The 24665-nt window shown below is 41.5% G+C and overlaps 1 protein-coding gene across 1 annotated transcript in view; it reads right to left on the reverse strand.

Moving 5' to 3' along the window:
- Positions 1-24665, reverse strand: part of ZDHHC15 (zinc finger DHHC-type containing 15) — a 373330-nt gene that overhangs the window by 79991 nt on the left and 268674 nt on the right. The window contains exon 10 of the mRNA XM_023764748.1: positions 19985-20088. Coding sequence (XP_023620516.1) covers positions 19985-20088 — 104 coding nt within the window. The remainder of the gene's footprint in view (positions 1-19984; positions 20089-24665) is intronic.

Consider the following 24665-nt stretch of genomic DNA (forward strand, 5'->3'; position numbering starts at 1 on the left):
GGGACGCCGCCCCCTGTCACACACAGAGCCGCAGGGTGATCAGGGGATTGGGGAGCTCCCCCCTATCAGGCACAGAGCAGGGCTGATCAGGGGGTTGGGGCGCCTTCCCCTGTCACGAACAGAGCAGGGCGGATAGGGAGGTTGTGGCCCCACCCCCTGTCACTCACAGAGCCGCAGGGCGATCAGGGGGTTTGGGGGCTGCCCCCTGTCACACTGATCCCGGTGCCGGGAGGCCTCACTGCTCCGCTGATCCCGGTGCTGGGAGGCATATTACCCTTTTACTATATAGAATAGAGGCCTGGTGCACGGATGGGGGCTGGCTGGTTTGCCCTGAAGGGTGTCCTGGATCAGGGTGGGGGTCCCCACTGGGGTGCCTGGCTAGTCTGGCTGAGGGGCTGAGGGCCGTTTTCATGTTGGCGGGTGACTGAAGCTCCCAACTGCTCCTTTTTTTCTTTTTTTTTTTTTTATTCTGGGCCAGCTTTAGCTCTGAGGCCTCAGCTGCTGAAAGTCGGTTTCTGGCCTTTGTTTTTCCTTCTGTATTTGATACAATGTTGCAGTCAGGCTGGCTGAATAAAGCCGGTTTCTGGGGTTTTGTTTAGCTTCTATATTTGCAACATAGTACATAGTTGCTTAGAGTTGCAGCTGAGAGGCCGGCAACTCAGGCGGGGAACGTTGGAGTCTGCAGTCACTGGAGCAAGCAAGCCTCCCTGTTCGCTTCAGTGCATGGCTGCCGGCCGCCATCTTGGCTGACAGTTAATTTGCATAAGGATATGCTGATTAGCCAATGGGAAGGGTAGCGGTCATACGCTAATTACCATGTTTCTCTTTTATTAATGTAGATTGTCTTCCTAATCACTGATTTGGTCCTCTGCTTCATGCAATCTACTTATAATCCCTTCCAGTGTGTTCTTCATGTCAGATATATCATTCTTCATTTCTGTCTGGTCCTTTTTAGGGCCTCTAATTCCCTTTTCATGATGTAATTTGCACTAAGTTCCTTACGCATCTTTATAACCATACCTTGAACTCTACGTCTATAGGTTGCTTGCCTCCATCTCATTTAGTACTTTTTCTGTAGATTCCTTCTTTTCTCTCATTTGGGGTTTGTTTGTCTCCCCATTTTAGTTCTCTTTGTATTTGCTTCTATGTGTTAGATATAATTGCTATGCCTCCCAGTCTTTGTGGGAAGGCCTTATATAGAGTGTCTTGAGGGGTCCAGTGGTGTAGTCTCTTTGTTCACCTGAGCTGGATGCTCTAGGAATGCCCCTTGTGTACATTGTTTGGGCTCTGCTGTTGTAATTGGGACTTGATTTTTGATGTCCCATTTGTGGGAGGGATCTCCCCTCCGACTTGCTGCCAGTGAGGTTCAACCCCAAAGTGGTCTTTCCAGCTTTCCAGTGGTTGAGGACTCCTTATTCCAGAGGCTGGGTACGCCTTGATTCTCAAACATTGATTGACCTTATTTTGAGTTGTACTTCCTTCCCTCCTGGAGCAGGTCCTGCAGGTGTCTGCTGCAGGCGCTTGGGGTCCTGCCGGCTTTTGCCTCACTGAGCAATCTGGGATGGTGTCTGTGGTGGGGACACAAACTGCTTTTTCAGGCTAACTAGATCAGGCAAAGACTCAAAGCCTCCGGAGAACTGTCTCTGCCTGCAGATAGATTGGATTTAGTCTTGAGTAGCCCTCAGGCAATTGTTCACAGGTTGGGTGAGAGGTTTTCCAACAGGGTGGGACAATTACTTCCACATGGAGGCTAATTGTTATTCTCAGTCTCTTAATGGGCCTCATAAACTGCATATAGAGCAGGGAATTTCCAATACGGTGGATCAACAGTTTTCCCCTGAGGCAAAACCTGCAGGATAGAAAAGGTTTGCCTGAGGAAGATGACCTCTGCTGTGTGAGGGAATGACTCAGCACAGGAAACCTGGGTATCTGCTTTCTGAGTGCTAACCCAGAGCCCCCAATCCTTACACAACTCCAGTCCACACTGCCCTCCTTCTGCCAGAGCCCAAGGGGAGTGGCAAAATGTTATGTGTTGGCCCTTTAAGAGTGTGCCTGCATTCACAGCTGTCTCTTCCTAGCAGTGTTTTTCACCACCAGATGTTATGTTGGCACTTTTCTCAGTTCTGGTGCTCTCTGCTGGAGGGCCCAGATTGGGGTTAGACCCCAGAGTTCTCAGTGGCAACCCTCACAGCTGAGCCATCTCTTCAGACCTTCAGCTGCTGTCTGTGGGAGCCCAGCCAGCCCTTTCGTGACTCCTCCATTCTTACCAGTCTCTATGTTCTCTCTGCTTTCCATCCTTGGTTATCAGGGTTCTCTCCAGCTAGTCCTTTGTTGATTTTTCAGGGTGGTTCTTCTGTATTTTAGCTTTAATTCCAGTTTGGTCCTGGGAGCATGTCTAAGAGTTTCCACTTACTCTGCCACCATTTTTAATCCTCTCTCTCTCTCATATCAAAAAGAAAATTTGTGTGTTTTATTGGTCCTTTAGAATAGAATCAACGTTTTTATTTTATTTTCTTTCATTGATTTCTGCTTTTATCTTTAGTAATTACTTTTACTTTTGTTTAGCTTATGTGTTTTTTCCCTAAACATGTCTTATTAACTATAAAAAATTGAAACTAAAATTTTGAGAGAATAGTAAAAAAAAAATGCATGCTAGTTGCTGCTGTTATTCACGTTTTGTATTGCTTTTGAGTTTTTATTAAGGTACTGAAGCATACATGTGTGTTTATAATCTGATAAAAAATGTTAAACCTACCATTAAAACAGTTCTTTAAAAAACAAAAACAAACACACAAACAAAGAAGCATAATTTAATCTTCAATATTTCTTGTTTTTTAATAATTACAGATTTCAAACCATTGGTTGGTAAATGTAATTTTTTTCCTTGTGATTAATATGTGGCCCTATATGTTTTTTATTATTTGGGATTTGCTGAGATTTCCCTTGTGGCTTTATAAACATTCACTTTCTGTAAGTACTAAATGTGCATTTAAAACTGTGTGCATTTACTTTATGTTAGTACAAACATGTACATGTTCAAGTTTGATAATTGTATTACAATGTATTTAAATCCTATATGTCCTTATTTAGTTAGTATGTTAGTAAGTTAGTTAGCACCTCATGTGAAAATTTCTGGAAAAGGTCTGTTTTTACACTACAATTGTGAATATGCTGATCTCTATTTTAAACCTATGTTATAAAGGCTTACAGTTATAACTTTACGATAGCCTATTAACAATGAAATACCTTTTATTTTTTAATGCTTTTGTTCTGAACTCTGTTTTGTCTGACATTGATATTGCTATACTCATATTCTTTATATTGGCATTTGAGTATATTTTTCAATTTTTTTATTTTCAAAATTTTTTTGTGTTATTTTGTTTTACATGTGTTTTATAAATAGTTTTAAAAGTATATGTTATATTTCTAAGCTGCTAAGGTTTACCTGTGCATTATTAATACACATACTAAAACATATACATTCTTAGTGTGTCAACATTTAGCATTAATCTGATCTCTATTCTCCCTCCAAACAAGGCAAGAAGCTTGGTATGCATTTTCTTAGCTCTGCTCCTTTGATATCCCCTGTTCATGCTGCCACCCTAATCACTGCTTGCATTGATACCTTCTTTTACTGATTGGCTGATTTCTTTGCTCATTGCTTCTTTCATCATACTTCTTGTGCTTAAATTTATGTTCCTTAGTGCAATATTGGTTATTTCAGAGAATTTGAAGCATTTGAAGCACTGATAACATTTTGAAGCACTGGAATGTTAGAAAATACCTTTATTTCACCCTCCTCATAGTCTCTTGGTATTGGGCACCAAATGTATTCCAGAATGGTAATGAATTTTTAAATATATATAGTATTTATCATTTCTAGAGATGCAGGATATGAGGAGCCCATTAGATATAGTCAGTTCACCATTTTACTCTCCCCATGCCTGTTTCTTAACCCAGGTCTCACTAATATCTACAGGCCAGGTTTGGGAAAGTCATCCTTCTACCATTCCTTTCTTTGATACCCTGCCCCCACCAGGAAAATTGGTCAATATCTGGAATATAATTGGACTAATAAGTGGGTCAAGTAACTATGCATCACGTATCAGGATAAGAGTGTGGATTGCTTCTTTTTCTCTTTTGCCCATGTGGATGATGCAATATTCTAGTGTAGATAGCTTTTAATCATCCATTACATGTGTTTATTTTTTTCTTCCATGAAGCCAATAGGAGTGAGCTAAGATCTGAGATTGAGGTTTACCCTTGTGATAAGAGACTCTAGGCTAGGCTGTACAATCTTGCCCAGTGTAACAGAGCTTGCACTGAGGTTTGAGGCCTAAAGCCCAGCTAAAAATAAAGTGCTACTTTGCTTTCCTTTGCCTTTGTGCTATGTGGATATATGTCTTCTGGAACCCTTGTGGAGAGAGCTGGTTTTGGTCTGGGCCACAATTTCAATGTACCACATCCCTAGGGGTACTGTGTAAGTTTGTACAAATTATGGAGTACATGGCTCTAGGGTGCTCCGTTCTCATTATAGACTATGTGAATGGCACCACTGGAATTGTGCACCACAACCCTATGTGGTATCCCTGCCCACCCTTGACCCAGCTACCTGTAAGGCTGTTTGCCAATCCCTTTGCCTTTAGCAAATGCCCTGTAAATGTCTGCTGTCTTAATGTTCTTGTCTTATCTTGTTATGGTGCCGTATTCCATGCTCCTTGGATTAGACCTATCAGCTCTTTGACATCTGCTTAGGTTAAACTGGAGGCTTAGACAGCAAACATGCCCTAGATTATATAAATGGGAAATGAGAAAACCAGTGTTCAGAGCCAGGTCTGTCTGACTGAAAAGCCTACACATTGTTTACTTCAGGCAAGAGGCTGGAGGAATACAGCTGACAAAATGGCTGAGGTTTATTCTAGCCCATGAAGGGCATGGTTATCCCAGACTTCTTTAGTCATTCATTATATTTTTCTAAGTGTCTACTGGGCAACCCCTTAAGGTCTCTTCCAATCCTACCATTGGTAATATAGGATATCTCCAATCTCTCTTACGTTAGTGAGGCCTCTTTTGGTTGAACATGGAAGGAATCCAACTAAAACTGGTTTACGCCAAAAGAGTATAATGTTAGTGCATAAAAATGAGAAGTACCAGGGTGGCCTGTTAGGGCAATACTAGATCTCAGGCTCAAATGAAGCAAGTCTAACTTTTGGACGCCCATTTCTCTCTGTAGGCATCATTCTCTAGGCAGACTCTTCTCATAGGGCTCCTGAAATGCTAAGCTTATATCTTCTGGCGGATCAATCCCCAAAGTCTCTTTCTTTATATTTTTACCAAAAGTTTCAGGGAGGATTTGTATTGGCCCAGCTGGGGTCACATGACTATGCATAAACCAATCACTCAGTCCAGTGTGATGGAATGTTGTTACTGGCCTGTGTCAACTGACTCACATGGACTCACAGGGTGGGAGGAGTGGTTTCCTGGGAAAATTCGGGTGCTGTTATTAGAAAACAAGGAATGGAGTGCCAGCAACAACACAGAGCAGGGTAACGATTAAAGAACCAGCTCTGGGCAGTTGACTTCCCCAAAACAGTTTTAAGTGCAATAGAGAAAATAAACCCTTGCTACTGGATAGAGAAGCCATATAGCCTCAGAGGCCAACTCAAAAACACTGCCACCCAGAGGCTGAGCCACAAACTGACTCTTAGGAAAACACTAATTAAGACATTCTGGGACACAAATACTGCCTGCTTTAAAATCAGGACTGTGGTTTACAACATGGAGGGACAGTGTATCGCAGGGAAATTCAACACTCTCCTGAATACCTGGCAGGATTAAGCAGATCCAAGCAACAGCAGCCTCCTGATCACCACACCCTCTGTCTGAGGAACAGCAGCTGTACGTGAAGCCTCCCCCCACCAGCCAGAGGAGCCACCACAGCTGTGAACAGCACCCACCAGAGGAGTTGCTGCCAACTGATGAGCAGCTGCTACCGCAACCGTCCAAGGAGCAACCACAGCCCAAGGAGCCACTGCCACCCAGGGAGCAGCCACTGAATGACTCAACATCTAGATATGTCAGTGAGATCAAACATGGGTAGGCCAAGAAACCCCCAAAGGAAAGAAAAGGAGGGCTCGCCAGAAAAGCAGCTAAGTGATACAGAGGCATGCAACATGACAGAAAAAGAATTCAGAATAAGGGTCCTAGAGTGCATAAACCAGATGAAGGAAAAAATCAACAACTTATGAAAGAAGCAAGAAGAAACAGATGAAAAAATGAATAACTTATGTAAGACCCAAGAAGAAATGAAGAGTGATATAGCTGCAATAAAAAACAGCATTGAAAGCATCAAGAGTAGACTAGGAGAAGTGGAGGACCAAATTAGTGAATTAGAAGACAAGGAAGCAAAACACACCCAAGCTGTACCGCAATTGGAGAAAAAAATTAAAAGACAGAAGGAGAGCCTAAGGGAGCTTTGGGACAACATGTAACGAAACAACATAAGAATAATAGGGGTGCAAGAACAACAAAAAGAGGAACAAGGATTAGAAAACCTATTCGAACAAATAATACCAGAAAACTTCCCTGAGGTGGGGAAGAAAAAGGTCACACAAGCACAGAGAGTCCCAAACAAGGTGAACCCGAAAAGACCCACACCAAGACACATCATAATTAACATGGCAAATGTTCAGGACAAAGAGAGAATCTTACAGGCTGCAAGAGAGAGACGGAAAGTTACATACAAGGGATCTCCTATTAGATTATCAAATGATTTCTCAACAGAAACACATCAGGCCAGAAAAGAATGGATGGAAATTTACAAAGTGATGCAAAGCAAAGGACTGAATCCAAGAATACTCTATCGAGCAAGTCTATCATTCAAAATTGAAGGGGAAATAAGAAGCTTCACAGACAAAAAAAAGGCTAAGGGAGTTTATCACCACCAAGCCAGCAATGCAAGAAATGCTAAAGGGACTGGTGTAAAAAGAAGAAATAAAAAGTTCAGTAAGAAAACATCCCCCCAAAATAAAAATGGCTACAAACAAGTACCTTTCAATAATAACTTTAAACGTAAACGGACTAAATGCTCCAACCAAAAGACATCGAGTGGCTGAATGGATAAAAAATCATGACCCATACATTTGCTGTCTACAAGAGACCCACCTCATTAGAAGGGACTCCAATTGCAGTACAGAATGAAAGTGAAGGGATGGAAAAATATCTTTCAGGCAAATGGAAAGGAAAAGAAAGCTGGGGTAGCAATACTTATATCTGACAAAATAGACCTCAAAGTGAAGACCATAACAAGAGATAAGGAAGGCCACTTCATAATACTAAAGGAATCAATACAACAAGAAGATATAACCCTGGTAAACATATATGCACCCAGTGCAGGAGCACCCAAATACATAAAAAAAACTCCTGGAAGATATCAAAGGAGAGATCGACAACAATACAATCATAGTAGGGGACTTTAATACACCACTGACATCACTGGATAAATCCTCTAGACAAACAATCAGCAAAGAAAAAGCAATCCTAAATGACTCACAAGATCTGATGGACTTAATTGACATCTTCAGAACACTTCACCCCAAAGCCATGGAATATACATTCCACTCAGGTGCTCATATGACACATTCAAAAATAGACCACATATTGGGTCACAAACAAAGTCTCCCCAAATTCAAGAAGATTGAAATCATACCAAGCATCTTCTCAGACCATGATGGCATAATATTAGAAATAAACTACAATAAAAACAACCCAAAATACTCAAACACTTGGAAACTGAATAGCATGTTATTAAATATTGATTGGGTTACCAATGAGATCAAAGAAGAAATTAAAAACATCCTGGAAACTAATGACAATGAAAACGCAACAATCCAAAACCTATGGGACACAGTGAAAGCAGTCCTGAGAGGGAAGTTTATAGCTCTACAGGCCTATCTCAAAAAACAAGAAAAAATGGTAGTAAATCATCGACCTCTACAACTCAAAGAATTAGAAATAGAGCAACAAGAAAATCCCAGAGTGAGCAGAAGGAAGGAGATCATAAAGATTAGAGCAGAAATAAATGACATAGAGACCAAAAAAACAATACAGAAAATCAATGAAACCAAGAGCTGGTTCTTTGAAAGGATAAACAAGATTGACAATCCTCTAGCAAGGCTCACCAAGAAACAAAGAGAGAGGACCCAAATAAAAAAAATCAGAAACGATAGAGGCGCAATAACAACAGACCCCACAGAAATACAAATGATTGTTTAAAAATACTATGGACAGCTCTACTCCAACAAACTAGACAACCTGGAGGAAATGGACAAATTCCTAGAAAAATACAACATTCCAAAACTAAATCAGGAAGAATCTAAAAATCTCAATAGGCCAATAACTATGGAAGAAATTGAAGCAGTCATCAAAAAGCTTCCAGCAAACAAAAGCCCAGGACCAGATGGCTTCACAGGCGAGTTTTACCAAACATTCAAGGAAAAAGTAAAACCTATCCTCCTCAGACTACTACAAAAAATTCAAGAGAAAGGAACACTTCCAAGCTCATTCTATGAAGCCAGCATCACCCAAATACCAAAACCAGGTAAAGACATCACAATGAAAGAGAATTACAGGCCAATATCCCTCATGAACATAGATGCCAAAATCCTCAACAAAATCTTAGCAAATCAGATCCAGCAGTACATCAGAAAGATCATACACCATGACCAAGTAGGATTTATCCCAGGGATGCAAGGATGGTACAATATCCACAAATCAATAAACGTGATACATCACATAAACAAATTGAAAGAAAAAAACCACATGATCATATTAATTGATTCAGAAAAAGCATTTGACAAAATCCAACACCCATTTTTGATAAAAACTCTCAGCAAGGTGGGAGTAGAAGGATCTTACCTCAACATAATAAAAGCCATATATGACAGGCCCACAGCCAACATCATACTCAATGGACAAAAACTAACACCATTTCCCCTAAGAACAGGAACAAGACAAGGATGCCCACTCTCACCACTCCTGTTCACCATAGTCCTGTAAGTATTAGCCATTGCAATTAGACAAGAAGAAGAAATAAAAGGCATCCAAATTGGAAAAGAAGAAGTAAAACTGTCCTTCTTTGCAGATGACATGATATTATACATAACAAACCCTAAAGACTCCATCAATAAACTACTAGACTTAATACATGAATTTGGCAATGTAGCAGGATACCAAATTAACCCCAAGAAATCTGAGGCATTTCTATACACCAATAGTGAACTTTCAGAAAGAGAGATTATATAAACAATCCCATTTACCATCGCACCAAAAAAATTAAGCTACGTAGGAATAAACTTAACTAAAGAGGTAAAAGAACTCTACTCAGAAAACTAGAGGACATTGAAAAAAGAGATAGAGGAAGACATAAACAGATGGAAGAACATACCGTGTTCATGGATTGGTAGAATCAACATCATTAAAATGTCCATACTACCCAAAGCAATCTATAAATTCAACGCACTTCCCATTAAAATACCAATGGCATACTTCACAGATCTAGAAGGAACTCTCCAAAAATTCATCTGGAATAAAAAAAGACCCCGAATAGCTGCAGCGATCCTGAGAAAGAAGAACAAAGTAGGTGGGATCTCAATACCAGATATCAAGCTGTATTACAAAGCCACTGTTCTCAAAACTGCCTGGTACTGGCACAAGAACAGACATATAGATCAATGGAATAGAATAGAGAGCCCAGAAATCGGCCCGAACCAATATGCTCAATTAATGTTTGATTAAGGAGGCAAAAACATACAATGGAGCCAAGACAGTCTCTTCAATAAATGGTGTTGGGAAAATTGGACAGATATATGCAAGAAAATGAAACTAGACCACCAACTTACACCACACACAATAATTAACTCAAAATGGATAAAGGACTTAAATGTAAGACGGGAAACCATAAAAATTCTAGAAGAATCCAAAGGCAATAAAATCTCAGACATATGCCGAAGCAATTTCTTCACTGATACAGCTCCTAAGGCACTTGAAACTAGAGAAAATGAACAAATGGGACTACATCAAAATAAAAAAATAAAAAGCTTCTGCACAGCAAAAGAAACCATCAACAAAACAACAAGAAAACCCACTGCGTGGGAAATCATATTTGCCAATGTCATACCTGATAAGGCCTAATCTCCAAAATTTATAGGGAACTCATACAACTTAACAAAAGGAAGATAAACAATCCAATCAAAAAATGGGCAAAGGACCTAAATAGACACCTTTCAGAAGAGGATATTCAGAAATCCAAGAGACATATGAAAACATGCTCAAAGTCACTAATCATCTGAGAGATGCAAATCAAAACAACAATGAGGTACCATCTCACACCTGTCAGACTGGCTATCATCATCAAATCAACAAAGGACAAGTGCTGGAGAGGATGTGGAGAAAAAGGAACACTGTGCACTGCTGGTGGGAATGCAGACTGGTACAGCCACTGTGGAGAACAGTATGGAGTTTCCTCAAAAAACTAAAAATGGAACTCCCATTTGACCCTGTGATCCCACTTCTAGGAATATATCCCAAGAAACCAAAAACACCAATGAGAAAGGATTTATGCACCCATATGTTCATAGAATCTGGAAACAGCCTAAGTGCCCATCGGTAGATGAATGGATTAGAAAACTGTGGTACATCTACACAATGGAATACTATGCTGCTGTAAAAAAGAAGGAACTCTTACCATTTGCAACAGCATGGATGGAACTGGAGAGCATTATGCTAAGTGAAATAAGCCAGTCAATGAAAGAAAAATACCACATGATCTCACTCATTCATGGATAATAAAGACCATTATAAACTTATGAGCAATAATAGATACAGAGGCAGAGCTGCCTCAAACAGATTGTCAAACTGCAGCAGGAAGGCCGGGGAGGGTTGCGGGGCAGGAGGGAGGGGGTAAGAGGTCAACGGAAGGACTTGTATGAATGCATATAAGCATAACCAATGGACATAAGACACTGGGGGGTAGGGGAGGCTAGGGGATTGTCAAGGGCGTGGAAAAAAAAGGACACATATGTAATACCCTTTGTAATACTTTAAGCAATAAAAAAAGGAAAAAATAAAAAAATATTCAAACCCCTATTAATAAAAATAAGTATTGATGACTGGAAAAAAAAAAGAAAACAAGGAATGAATTTGAGTAGATGAAAGCAATGGTCTACTGCATTTCTGATTTTACAGATGAGGAAACTGATACCCAGAGAAGGTGGGGATTAGCTCATGATTATATGCTCTGTGTGTCAAGCACTTTTAAGTGACTTTACAGGCCAGGATTAATGAGATGCTGCCTTCTGCTTTTGTCCAACATCACAGATGCTAGGACATCTCTTGTGGTAATTTTGAAGTTTTCAAGGTCAAAGGAATTTGTAGGTCTAACAGGATTGCAAATGTGCACTGTGAAAACAACACTGTGGGCTGGAAATCAAAACACCTGGATCCTTGTCCTAGCTCTGCTGCTAACTTGCTGAGTAAATTTAGGCAAGCCCATTCTTCATTGTAGGTCTCGGCTTCCCAGTATGTAAGTTGAGACAGTTGGATTGAATGGTCTGAAAGCATACTATAAATTGATGCTTTTGTTCCACTGTTGGAGAGGGAGGAAGAGAAGGCAGAAGGCTGAGAGGAAGTCCCTCCTCTCCATCTGGAATTTCTGCAGTGGAGACATTTAACCTGACTGAAAGACAAGAGAGGCAGGGCCTGGGGGATTGGGAGGGGCTGCTGTGCCTTCAGGGAGGAGGATGTCCAAGGATCACCATTCCACCCACCTCCAGATGCCTTGAGGTGATAGATGGAGACTATTGATACCTGTTGGAGGACATCCTTGGCTCTGCTGAGTGGGGGTTGGACCCTGGTGGGGTAACGTGGGTTTCATTTTTCCTCTGCCATAAACTTGGGGCTTATGGATGCCATGGAGCTGCCAGGAGAGATTAAAGTCAAGGCTGGTGCCCTAATTCTAATGCACAGTGAGAGACCACAAGTATTCCAGCCAGGACGGTGTGAACCAGAGTAAGATTCGGGTGAGGCTGATGGTGTGTCAGCAGATGAAGAGCTTCTGGATGAGTGATGCTACCCCCATGGTCTGTTCACTCTGGCCAGATACAAGGGAAGCTTTTGTCCTCAACCCTATTCTCTGAGTCAAGGGCAAAAGTTGAGGGAAAGAGGAAAGAGAAGGCAGGGTAGGAGGTGTCTAAGGTATGTAGACCCAAGTTGGAACTGCAGCAAGAAGGATTTGAGCTAGACACAAAAGATTTCTAAACAATAAAGATTGGGAACCAGTGGAGTAATTTTTCTCATAAATAATTGAGGTGAAACAGTTGACTGTAAGGAGCTGGTGATCTAAGCATCTAACAAAATGGAAACAGCTGAGTGACAAAAATTGTGATTGGGGTCCCTGCATGTTCTGTGTGTCCTCCACTGCCATAGAACTGAGCTGAATTAGTGCAAAAATTAGGACTTCCATTTTATAGATGGAAAAACAGAGGATCAAAGAGGAAGTGGCTCATGGAGACCATATAAAAAATGAGCCAAGGAGCGATCCTGAGAAAGAACAAAGTAGGTGGAATCTCAATGCCAGATATCAAACTGTATTACAAAGCCACTGTTCTCAAAACTGCCTGGTACTGGCACAAGAACAGACATATAGACCAGTGGAATAGAATAGAGAGTCCAGAAATTAGCCCGAACCAATATGCTCAATTAATTTTTGACAAAGGAGGCATGAACATACAATGGAGCCAAGATAGTCTCTTCAATAAATGGTGTTGGGAAAATTGGACAGATATATGCAAGAAAATGAAACTAGACCACCAACTTACACCATACACAAGAATAAACTCAAAATGGATAAAGGACTTAAATGTACGACAGGAAACCATAAAAATTCTAGAAGAATACAAAGGCAACAAAATCTCAGACTTATGCCAAAACAATTTCTTCACTGATACAGCTCCTAGGGCAGTTGAAACTAAAGAGAAACTGAACAAATGGGACTACATCAAAATAAAAAGCTTCTGCACAGCAAAAGAAACCATCAACAAAACAACAAGAAAACCCACCTCGTGGGAAAACATATTTGCCAACGTCATATCTGATAAGGGCTTAATCTCCAAAATTTATAGGGAACTCATACAACTTAACAAAAAGAAGATAAACAATCCAATCAAAAAATGGGCAAAGGATCTAAATAGACACCTTTCAAAAGAGGACATTCAGAAAGCCAAGAGGCATATGAAAACATGCTCAAAGTCACTAATCATCCGAGAGATGCAAATCAAAACAACAATGAGGTACCATCTCACACCTGTCAGAATGGCCATCATCAACAAATCAACAAACGACAAGTGCTGGAGAGGATGTGGAGAAAAAGGAACACTTGTGCACTGCTGGTGGGAATGCAGACTGGTGCAGCCACTATGGAAGGCAGTATGGAGGTTCCTCAAAAAATTGGAAATGGAACTCCCATTTGACCCTGTGATCCCACTACTAGGAATATATCCCAAGAAACCAGAAACACCTATCAGAAAGGATATATGTAACCAGATGTTCGTAGCAGCACAATTCACCATAGCTAAGATCTGGAAACAGCCTAAGTGCCCATCAGTAGATGAATGGATTAGAAAACTGTGGTACATCTACACGATGGAATACTATGCTGCTGTTAAAAAGAAGGAACTCCTACCATTTGCAACATCATGGATGGAACTGGAGAGCATTATGCTAAGTGAAACAAGCCAGTCAATGAAGGAAAAATACCACATGATCTCACTCATTCATGGATAATAAAGACCATTACAAACTTTTGAACAATAATAGTTACAGAGGCAGAGCTGCCTCAAACTGATTGCCAAACTGCAGTGGGAAGGCCAGGGAGGTTTGGAGGGCAGGAGGGAGGGGAGTAAGAGATCAACCGAAGGACTTGTATGCATGCATATAAGCATAACTAATGGACATAAGACACTGGGTGGTAAGGGAGGGTAGGGGTTTGTCAAGGGCGGGGGGGAAAAAAAGGACACTTATGTAATACCCTTTGTAATACTTTAAGCGAAAAATAAAAAAATATAAAAAAAAAAATGAGCCAAGGAATTGAAACTACAACTGAGATCTTCTGGCCTTCATTCCAGGCTCTTTTCTTTGCCCTTACCATATGGGTGGACCTTTGCAGGCTAGTCCTTGCTCCAAAGACTTCCTAAATGAAGCAGGTGACAAAGCAGGCCCAGGAGTGGGTTCTTGGCTTTGAACAGGGTAGAGATGGTGGGATAGTCCAAAAGACAAAGAATGACCCTGACAATGTGGAACCCAAAGAAAGAGTTCCACAGGCAAGGTCAAAACTCAATCAGAGAGTTGGAAGATAGGCCTGCTCGACACTGCAGGGAGGGCCATGCGAGGCTGAGATGTCAGAGATGGCTGTAAATAGGGGACAGCCCAGGGCCTGAGGGTTTGCTTGGGGGAAACCTCCTTTGTGCAACACTCCTGTGCCTGGGGAGTCAGTGAGGGCAATCCAGAAAGGCCCTTAGTACCCCCATAGTCACAGTATGACCTTGGGATTAGAGAAACAGAAGGGACTCCTTGGGGTCAACCCAGGAGTCACAATGGGACAAGAGCTTCTCCCTCCTGAGCATCAGTGCAGGATGAGGGGGGAGGGGGAAGGAAAAGTAGTTCTCACCTACCATGGGTCAGGCCAGCCATGGGCAAACTACAGCCCTCGGGCCAGATCCGGCCTGTTTAAAATGAATAAAACTAAAAAAAAAAAAAAAAAGACCGTACCCTTTTATGTAATGATGTTTACTTTGAATTTATATTAGTTCACACAAACACTCCATCCATGCTTTTGTTCCGGCCCTCCGGTCCAGTTTAAGAACCCATTGTGGCCCTCGAGTCAAAAAGTTTGCCCACCCCTGGGTCAGGCCCTTGCACATCATTATCCCATCGATTCCTGCCTATAGTCCTGTAAGGTGGACATTGTGTTCTCAATTTCATGATGGAAAAATCAGGCTTTAATTATAAAGTAAAGGAAGGGGCTTGCCGAGGACTCATCAATAATACAGCACAGAGGTGGGATTTGAACTCAACTCTCTGACCAAGATTCCAGGGAACCCTCATTTGAGGGGGGGGGGGGGCGGGTCTTGTCCTTTGGTCCTCCAGGATCCCCACTCTAAGGGACCTCATACTCTCCAACCTCAGGAAGTAGACCTGGGTCCTGGGCAGGCTAGACACCAGCATTGCAGGGGTGATGGGGGAACTGAGGGTCTAGTAGGGACAGCCTCCTGCCACTCCTCCATCTCCAGACTCCTCTCTCCTCCCAGGCTCTCTTGCTCTCCCTCCAGAGCTCTCAGATTCAGCACCCTTGAGGAAACCCTGTCCCAGGGAAGAGAGCACTGGAGGGGCATTCTGCTTTGTTCATACCACTGACTCCAGGGCACCTGGCCTGGCTGCCCTTCTGCCATATTCCTTTGGAAGGAGGGTTGTAGGCAGCCTTGGGTAGACTGAAATTCAACCCAACACCCCACAACCAGGCCGCTTAGACATCAGCATGGAGCATACAGAGGCCTCTCCCTTGTTGCTTTAGTTATCTTGGCTCAAGAACGATGCAGCCCAGATCTGAGGGGAAGATGGAGAGGCCATTTCCAATATTTCCTCCTGAGCTCTTCATGCCCCTGAGATTCCCCTTAGTACCCGGGAGGAGAGGGACAGAAGTCAGTGGTCTGTAAACAATAGCTTTAAGACGGATTGGGGACTGGTAAGGGAGAAGGAGGTCCCATATCCCACAGCACTGTGGTGAGCTGGCAAGGAGAGCCAAGGACTTGGACCTCAGACCCTCAGCTGAGCTCATCCCAGGCCCAGTCTCAGCCAGCTATGGGTAAATGGCCTCCCTCCCAGGACTAGGATTGCACAGCCGAGCAGAACTGCCAACCCTGAGAACCAGTTTGAAGGGTCCTCTGTCCAGGCCAGTAGGATGGGGGGCTTGCTGGCCTGGGGCTCCATAAAACTCCAAGCTTGCATTTCAAGAGCCCATTTGCCTCAGCAGAGTGGCCCTACCACGGAGCTCTCTCCAGCTTGTTTGCACTGCTGGAATCCTTGTCTCCAGTTATCATGTCTAGCGCCACACCCAGCTCTATCCTTCAGCCAAGCCACACACATGGAACTGCTTTCATCTCCCTACTTTGCTGGGCCTGCCCTTTCCCAAGGGTTCAGGGACTTCACTCCTCTGGATTCCCTACAATTTTTCTCCATCGCCCCCATGCTCAGGGACATTCAGCTGCACAGTAACCTCAGAGGAGAGGCGGGAGGCTTGGGAGCTGCAGCAGAGTGGCCTGTTCCCCAGGCCACACTAACATCAAGGAGGGGAGGACATTTCGTATGTCTCTCAGCCTCCCTCCTTCCTTCTAGAGCCTGAGGTGGTGGTGGTGGGGGGGGGGATGGGGTCACCTTAGTTTAGTCAGCAAATGTCTCTGAGCAACTCCGATATGGAAGACCAAAGGGGTCTGACTTGGTTCCTCCCATGAGGGCCTGGCAGACCAGTAAAGAGGTCATATTATTAATGACAATAGCAATAATAATACCATGACAGCACTTACCCTGTGGCAAGAGCTTCCCTTAGCACTACATACAGATTAATCATTTCCTCCTCATAAGGGCCCTATGAGGCAATAACTATCCATTTTATAGGTGAAGAACTGAAGCTCTAAGAGGTATTGGACATTGTTCTAGGAACTAGGGAGTATCAGAACTGGGGTTACAAACCCAGGGTAGCTGACTCTAGGGCAGTGTTTCTCAACCTTGGCTGCACATTAGAATCACCTGGGAATCTTTTTAAAATCCTGATTTCTGGGCCTCATCCTCCGGAAATTCTGTTTGTTTGTTATGGGGTGGGGCCACAACACTAGTAACAAAGGAACAGAATTTCCAGAGGATGAGGCCCAAAAATCAGGATTTTAAAAAGATTCCCAGGTGATTCTAATGTGCAGCCAAGGTTGAGAAACACTGTCCTAGAGGAAGCAGTATTTTCCAAGAGCCTTGCAGGGAAGTTGAACAGGCAGAGAGGTGGCAGGTCATGCAAGGTGAAAATAATAATAGGAGCAATGAGCCAGAAATAGGACATTGCCAATCAGGTTCAGAGAAGGCAAGGAGCTCAGCAAGGCAAAGACTGGGGAAGCAATGGGTCCTCTGGATGGCCAGCTTCAAGGAGGGGCAGAACTGCATCAGAGGCTGCTTTCAAATCTCACTGGGGCTGTAGGGAGAGAATACAGTCATTGTCAGGCAAGAGATCACCCTGTTCTGTTCTGTGGTGGCTGCAGTGGGAAATGTCAGAAATAATGGAGTGACTGGAATTGGTCCTGAAATAGATGCCAAGTGTAAAGGAGAATGGGATACTGTGGAGAGGGAGCAGGACACTGTAGAGGGGGAGCAGCTGGGTCAGTGGACCATTTGGTTTAGGACATGGGGAGTCTGAGGTAACTGTGGGGAAACCAGCAATGAACAAGGGGAGCCTTTCATAGTTTCAGTGTAGAGTCCATGACTTCAAAGGCTGAGAAACTGTGCCAGGAAGGAAGGCTGGAGCCAAGTTACTTAGTTAGGACTTGACTCTTCATGTAGTGGGGAGCCTTCCAAGGGTTTTTGAATAAGGGAGTGATACAATCGCATTTACATTTTAGGAAGACCACTTTGCCATGGCCACCCGGACCCTAGTGTGGACTTTTTCTGTTTTGCCATGGATTTGGCTTCAGGCCTTTGCAGTAAGCCTACCACTCAGACTCTTCAACTACCCAGAGCAGTTTCCCAAAGAATAGAAATAGCATTATATTGGAAAGAATCCAGGATTTGGAATCAGGATACCTTACTTTAAATCCAAGTTTTGCCTCTTTCTTGCTATGTGATATTGGATAAGTTGTTTAACATTTCCAAATCTCGGTTTTCTCAATTATAAAATGAGAACGGTATTAATAATAAAGCCTACTGAACATGACAATTGTGAGAGACCAATATATGAAAAAAGTATGTGAAAGTACTTTGTAAATTACAAAATTGTATACCTTTTTATGATTGAATATTTTTAATCAAGTCTGGAGTTAAAAACTGGCTCAAGAAAATAACTTCTTTATGATGTAGTGCTACACCTGTACTTAAAGTATTCTGCTTGTTAACACCAGGCTCAGATATGAATAGTTTTTTCCATTGTGGAGATATGTTAAATAAGGTTAAGACCCTATAAGACTCTGATTTCTATTGGTTTGGGTTTTTTAATACCAAAATAAAAGCTATTATCTTTACTCTTAACTGTTATAAGTTAAAGTCTTTTAAGGAAAGACTGATAGCTGAAGGAAGGTAAGTAAAAAATACAGTCAGTTTTTCATTGGAGAGTAAGCAGGAGAAAGTAAGGGAGTTTCTTGTGTTACAAGTTCTTTGGGCTGGGCAAGAACTCTTTCCTTTTGTAAATATGGATTTTGGACTGTTTTGCCTTCCTTAGTCTTAACATAACTCACTATTAAACTGGACTTCCAGGTACAGAATCTGGACCTAGATAATCTAACTAGGTAACATTTAAGAAGGCTTGTTTCCCAGCTCTTCTTGTCACATTAATGAGCCTCAAATTATTACTAAAAATTTGTCAGCTACTGCATAATTGGGACCAGCCACTAAAAATTACTCTATGAAGCCTGTTATTAGTAACATAAACAAATTGTGGAGGCACACTAGAAAGCAGAGCATTACATGAAGACAAATAATAGGTGGCAATGGGGTACATGGCATGAGAACTTTACTTTCAGCTCTTCACAAAAAACATCTCAAGATGACCCAATAATCTGGTGGGAGAAATGTGGAAGGGAAAAGTTCTGTTTCCTTATTTTTACTTTGCTCCTCTGCCTCAGAAAAGTAGGCTACATGCATGTGTAGCCTTGCCTGCAATGCTATCTTTTATTTTTTCATGTAATTAAGCCATTCTAAAAGAGAATGAGAATGAAATTTCAGAGAAAATTAAATCACTGTGAATGAATCAGGGTTGAGAAAGGTAAGCTGCTGCCCACTGATTGAATTAACTCAAGCAAAGGACAATGAGTGACCAACTGCCAAAACTATTTACAAAAATTCACAGCACAGTTTATTATATTTTCTGATTTATCTGATTGGTTATAATCATGGTATCAGAAAGCTGGTAATGAACCGCCCAAGATGTCATCTAATCCTGCCTATGCCACTCATATCCTATCTAATAATAGACAAACATGGTAATTGACCCTACCTTTGCTATGCCTCCCATTGGCTAATCAGCGTTCTATGCAAATTAACCGCCAACAAAGATGGCGGCTAATTTGCATATACTGGCTGGGAGCGAAGACTTCTTCAGTCTCGAAGACAACGTGGAAGTGAAGCGCTACAGAAGGGAGCAAAGTAGAGGCGGTGGAGACAGGAACGGAGCCAAGGCTGCAGAGGCGGGAGGCAGGAGGGGAAACCCAGCCGCAGCGGCTGGGAGCAGGAGGGCAAACCCAGCTGCAGCGGCTGGGAGCGGGAGGGGAAACCCAGCCTTAGCAGCTGGGAGCGGGAGAAAAAAACCGCTTTGCTCCAGCCGCAGGAAGCCCTATTCTTACAGGAATCTTCCTGCAACGGGCCTCTAGTTTGCTAATAAGTTGCTGTGAATTGGTGATAGATAATAATGTCTGAATGCCCCACTATTTGGCTTGCATGGCAGAAAGGTTATTAGGAATTGGGGGGAAGAGCCAAAGTGAAGCATTCCTAAGAGGGCAGATTTACAAATCTGGCCACACTTGTCCTCCATCCAAAGGGCACTTATGAGGTTAGTATATTATATAATCTTTCTGAACAAAATTTTCTCACTACACTACATTGGTCTTTATTAGTTAACATGATTTTTATTAGTGCTTTGTCTGCTGGATGGAGAAAATAATTCCTTTCTTTTGAGCCTACTTACCTGGGTTGTCATAATCATTGTCTTCCCAGTGCTCTTCATTTGCTAGCAGTGGGTTCTGTGATTCATTCATGCACCTCATAGGGAAGGAGTGTCCATCACCAGGGCTGGTGGGGAAAAGGAGGCAATGAGCTCTTGCATCTAACAGATATTTTTGTAAGGTAAAAACCCTATTATAAATAAGAAGGGAGTTCTTAGCAAGATTTAAACCATTTAGATTACTGGCTAGAGCCATAGTGGAACAGAATCTTACAATAGCATCATTTAGTTGCTGTATTGCTTTCAATTTCTATATCTTGTTTTTCTGCATAAGTGTTGACTGAGCATTGTGAGAAACAAGTTAGAGTTGCTTACAAACAAAAACATTCTATGTGTGCAAAGAACACATCATAATATTTAATGTTGATGATCCCAATTTATATCCCACTATTTTATTGATTGCTTCTAAATTTTTGAAGAGAATTAGCAGATTCAGAATCTTTGAATGCAGTGGAAATAAGTTTCTGTGAATTGGTGATATATAATCATGTCTGAATGCCCCATTATTTGATTTTTATGGCAGAAAGGTTATTAGGAATTGGGGGAAAGAGCCAGAGTGTGGCATTCCTAAGAGGGCAGATTCTGGGTGCAATTTTCTGCATGTGGAATCCATCTAATGGATATCTATGTTAATCTAGGACCACCTTCCAGGTTACTCTTTGGCTACTAAGAGATGGGATGCATTGGAGGAGACTGAACTGACTAAAGGAGGTTACAATTTGAACATTTGAGTTTTCAGATCTGAACTAGAGGCCCGGTGCATGAAATTCTTGCACAGGGGAGTGTGGGGGTCCCTCAGCCTGGCCTGCACCTTCTCCAATCCAGGACCCATTGGGGGATGTCTGACTGCCAGTTTAGGCCCAATCCCACAGAGACATCCCTCATGCAATCTGGGACTGCTGGCTCCTAACTGCTTGCCTGCCTGCCTGCCTGATCACCCCTCACCACCTCTGCCTGTCAGCCTGATCACCCTAACTGCTCTCCCCTGCCACCTGATCCCATTAACTGCTCTCCCCTGCTGACCTGATCACCCCTAACTGCCTCTGCCTCGGCCCTGCCACTGTGGCTTTGTCCGGAAGGACATCTGGAAGGTTGTCTGGAAGATGTTTGGTCTAATTAGCATATTACCCTTTTATTAATATAGATGCACTCCACATTTGTAGGAGTGACTTTTGCATTATTCATTATATATTACCTATGCTTTTTATCCTGTTTACAAATATGTTTTACTGAAAACCCTCTGCCCACTTTTTAGTTAGATTGTTTGTTTGGTGTTGAGTTGTATGAGTTATTTGTAAATTTTGGATATTAACCCCTTATCAGATGTATCATTAGTGAATATCTTCTCCCATTCAGTAGGTTGCCTTTTGTTTTGTTGATGGTTTCCCTTGCTGTGTAAAAACTTTTTAGTTTGATGTAGTCCAATTTGTTTATTATTTCCTTTGTTTTCCTTGTTGAGGAGATATATTAGAAAAAATATTGCTAAGATAAATGTCAGGGATTTTACTGCTGATTTTTTCTTTTAGGATTTTAATGATTTCATGACTTATATTTGTCATTTATTCATTTTTAATTTACTATTGTGTATGTGTAATTTGGTAGTCTAGTTTCATCTTCACGTATCTGTCCAATTTTCCCAATACTATTTATTGCTTAAACTATCTTTACCTCACTGTATATTCTTGCCTCCTAATTTATAGATTAATTGACCATGTAGGTGTGGGTTTCTTTGGGGCTTTTATTTTGTCCCATTGGTCTCCGTGTGTGTTTCTATGCCAGTACTGTGATGTTTTTATTATTATAGCCTTGTAGTATAGTTTCATATCAGGTAGCATGATGACCCCAACTTTGAACCTCTTTTTAAGGATTTCTGTGGCTATTCAGGGTCTTTTGTATTCCCATATAAATTTTAGGATGATTTGTTGTATTTCTGTAAAAAAAATCATTGGTATTTTGATAGGCATTGTATTGAATCTATAGATTGGTTTGGATAATATGAACATTTTAATGATGTTAATTCTTCCAATCCATGATCATGGTATATGCTTCCATTTATTTGTGTCTTCTTCAGTTTATTTCCTTAATGTCTTACAATTTTCCAAATACAGATATTTTACCTTCTTGGTTTAATATATTCCCAGGCATTTTATTTGTTTTCTTAATTTCCCTTTCTGATAGTTTATTATTGGTATGTAAAATGCAACTGATTTCTGAACACTATTTTTGTATCCTGATACTGTACTTAATTCATCAGTTCTAATAGGTTTTGTTGGGGTCTTTAGGATTCTTTATATATAGTATCATGCCATCTGCAAATAATGACAGTCTCACTTCTTTCTTTCCAACTTGGATACTTGTTATTTCATTTTCTTGTCTGATTGCTGTGGCTACAGCTTCCAATACCAGGTTGAATATGAGTGGTGAAAGTGGACATCCTTATCCTGTTCCTGATCTTAGTGAAAATGCTTCTAGTATGTACCATTAAGTATCACATTTGCTGTGAGTTTGTCATATATGTCCTTTATTGTGTTGAAGTATGTTACCTCTATTCCCATTTTGCTGAGTTTTTATCATAAATGGAGGTTGAATGTTTTCAAATTCCTTTTCACATCTATTGATATGATCATATGATTTTATCCCTCATTTTGTTTCTGTTGTGTATCACGTGAATTGACTTGTGGACATTGAGATAACCTTGCGTTCCAGGAATAAATCCTAGTTTTTAATGTATTGCTGAATTCAATTTGTTAATATTTTCTTGAGGATTTTTATAGCTAATTTCATCAAGAATATTGGCCTACAATTTTTATTTTTTAAATGTCTATTTCTGGTTTTGGAATGAGGATAATTCTGGCTTTGTAAAATGAGTTTAAGAGCCTTCCCTCCTACTGACATTTTTTATTAGTTTGAGAAAGATACGTGTTAGTTCTTTGAATGTTTGTAAAAAGTTAATGTGTGAAGCCATCTGTTACAGAACTTTTGTTTATTGGAGTTTTATTTTTTAAATTACTGATTCAGTTTCCTAAGTAGTTATTGGTCTGTTCATATTTTCTATTGCTTCTTGATTCAGTCTTGGAAGATTGTATATTTCTAGGACTTTACCTACTTCTTCAAGATTGTACATTTTGGGAAGACAAAATGGTGGCGGAATAGGTGGATGTGTCCAGAGCCTTGAGCAAGAGCAGATTGAATGAGCAACTAAATTGAATAACATCCACCCTGAATTGGCAAAGTAGACACAGCTAGTGAGACTATTCGCAGCTGGGAAGGGCAGAGGATGCCTAGAGAACAGTAAAATCATGGATGTAGGCTGGAGAGAACTGTGAGACCTCCGAGCCCAGAGGGTCAGAAGGAAGCTGCACAGCACAGAGGCCACATCCCTTGGGACAGGGGTAGCATCTGACTGTGGAAAGGATGTCCACAGGACTGCTGGTGGGAAGGGATTCTAGATCTAAGTCCACAGCCATGAGATACTGAGCCCAGAGGGGGCAGCCATTCAGAGGGGAGAGGGATTAGCAGTGGTGCAGCTCTTTCTCCTCTTTTTGGTCTTTGCTTTTATTTCCTAAACCTAGTTCACAGGAACTTTCAAATACAAACACTCACCCGTAGCTGAAGTGCAGGTGGAGGTGCAGACTTGTGGAGTCTGGGGGAGAGGCTGGGGAGAGGAGAGGGTCTGGGAAAGGTGGCCGAAAGTCTGGCGCTGAGTCATTGCTGACATGCTGGACCTAGGCAGCTATTTTATCCTGAAGAGATAGCCCCTCCCTGCAGTCTCCAGGCAACCAATACAGCCACACCCAGACTACACCCTGAGTGGTACAAAGGATACAAAAAAAAATCTGAATAGTCCCTGAGAGTCCTCAGGGACAGGCTTAAAAGAGAGGCCGTTCAGTCCCAGCAACAGGAAACTGAGAAACGGCAGACAGTACGGAAGAGTGGGATCTTAAACCAGCCCTCATGGGGAATTAAAACTCGGCGGAAAGGAACAACACTTCACTTTTTCATTTTTATTTTATTTTATTATTATTTTGTTATCTCTTTTTTCTGTATTTTCCCTTTTTTGTTTGTTTCCTTTTTTTAAAAAAGGTTGGTAAATTCTTTTTTAAAAAATATATATATTTTATTGATTTTTTACAGAGAGGAAGGGAGAGGAATAGAGAGTTAGAAACATCTATGAGAGAGAAACATCGATCAGCTGCCTCCTGCACACCCCCACTGGGGATGTGCCCGCAACCAAGGTACATGCCCTTGACCGGAATCGAACCTGGGACCTTTCAGTCCGCAGGCTGACACTCTATCCACTGAGCCAAACCGGTTAGGGCTCGTTTGTTTCTTTATTTTCTATTTCTTTTTGCATTATTTTTCATCATTCAAATTTTTTTATTTTATCCTATTTTTAATTTTTTTTTAAATTTATTATTTTTTCTTCTCTTTCTCTTTCTTCTTATCCACTCATCCTCTTTCTACTTCCTCTATACTGAACTGAGGTCCTCCCCATATTCATCCAATTCCTTAACCTTACTTTCTGTATATAAACTCAACCTCTACAGATTCTGCCCCCACCTTCTTTGCTGGGTATTTGGTGTTTGTATGTTTTGGTATATCTGTTTGTTCTCTGGTGTTTTCTCCATATATCTGTATATATATA

The sequence above is a fragment of the Myotis lucifugus genome, unplaced genomic scaffold (genome assembly GCF_000147115.1).
Source record: "Myotis lucifugus unplaced genomic scaffold, Myoluc2.0 scaffold_4, whole genome shotgun sequence".
Classification (NCBI taxonomy): domain Eukaryota; kingdom Metazoa; phylum Chordata; class Mammalia; order Chiroptera; family Vespertilionidae; genus Myotis; species Myotis lucifugus.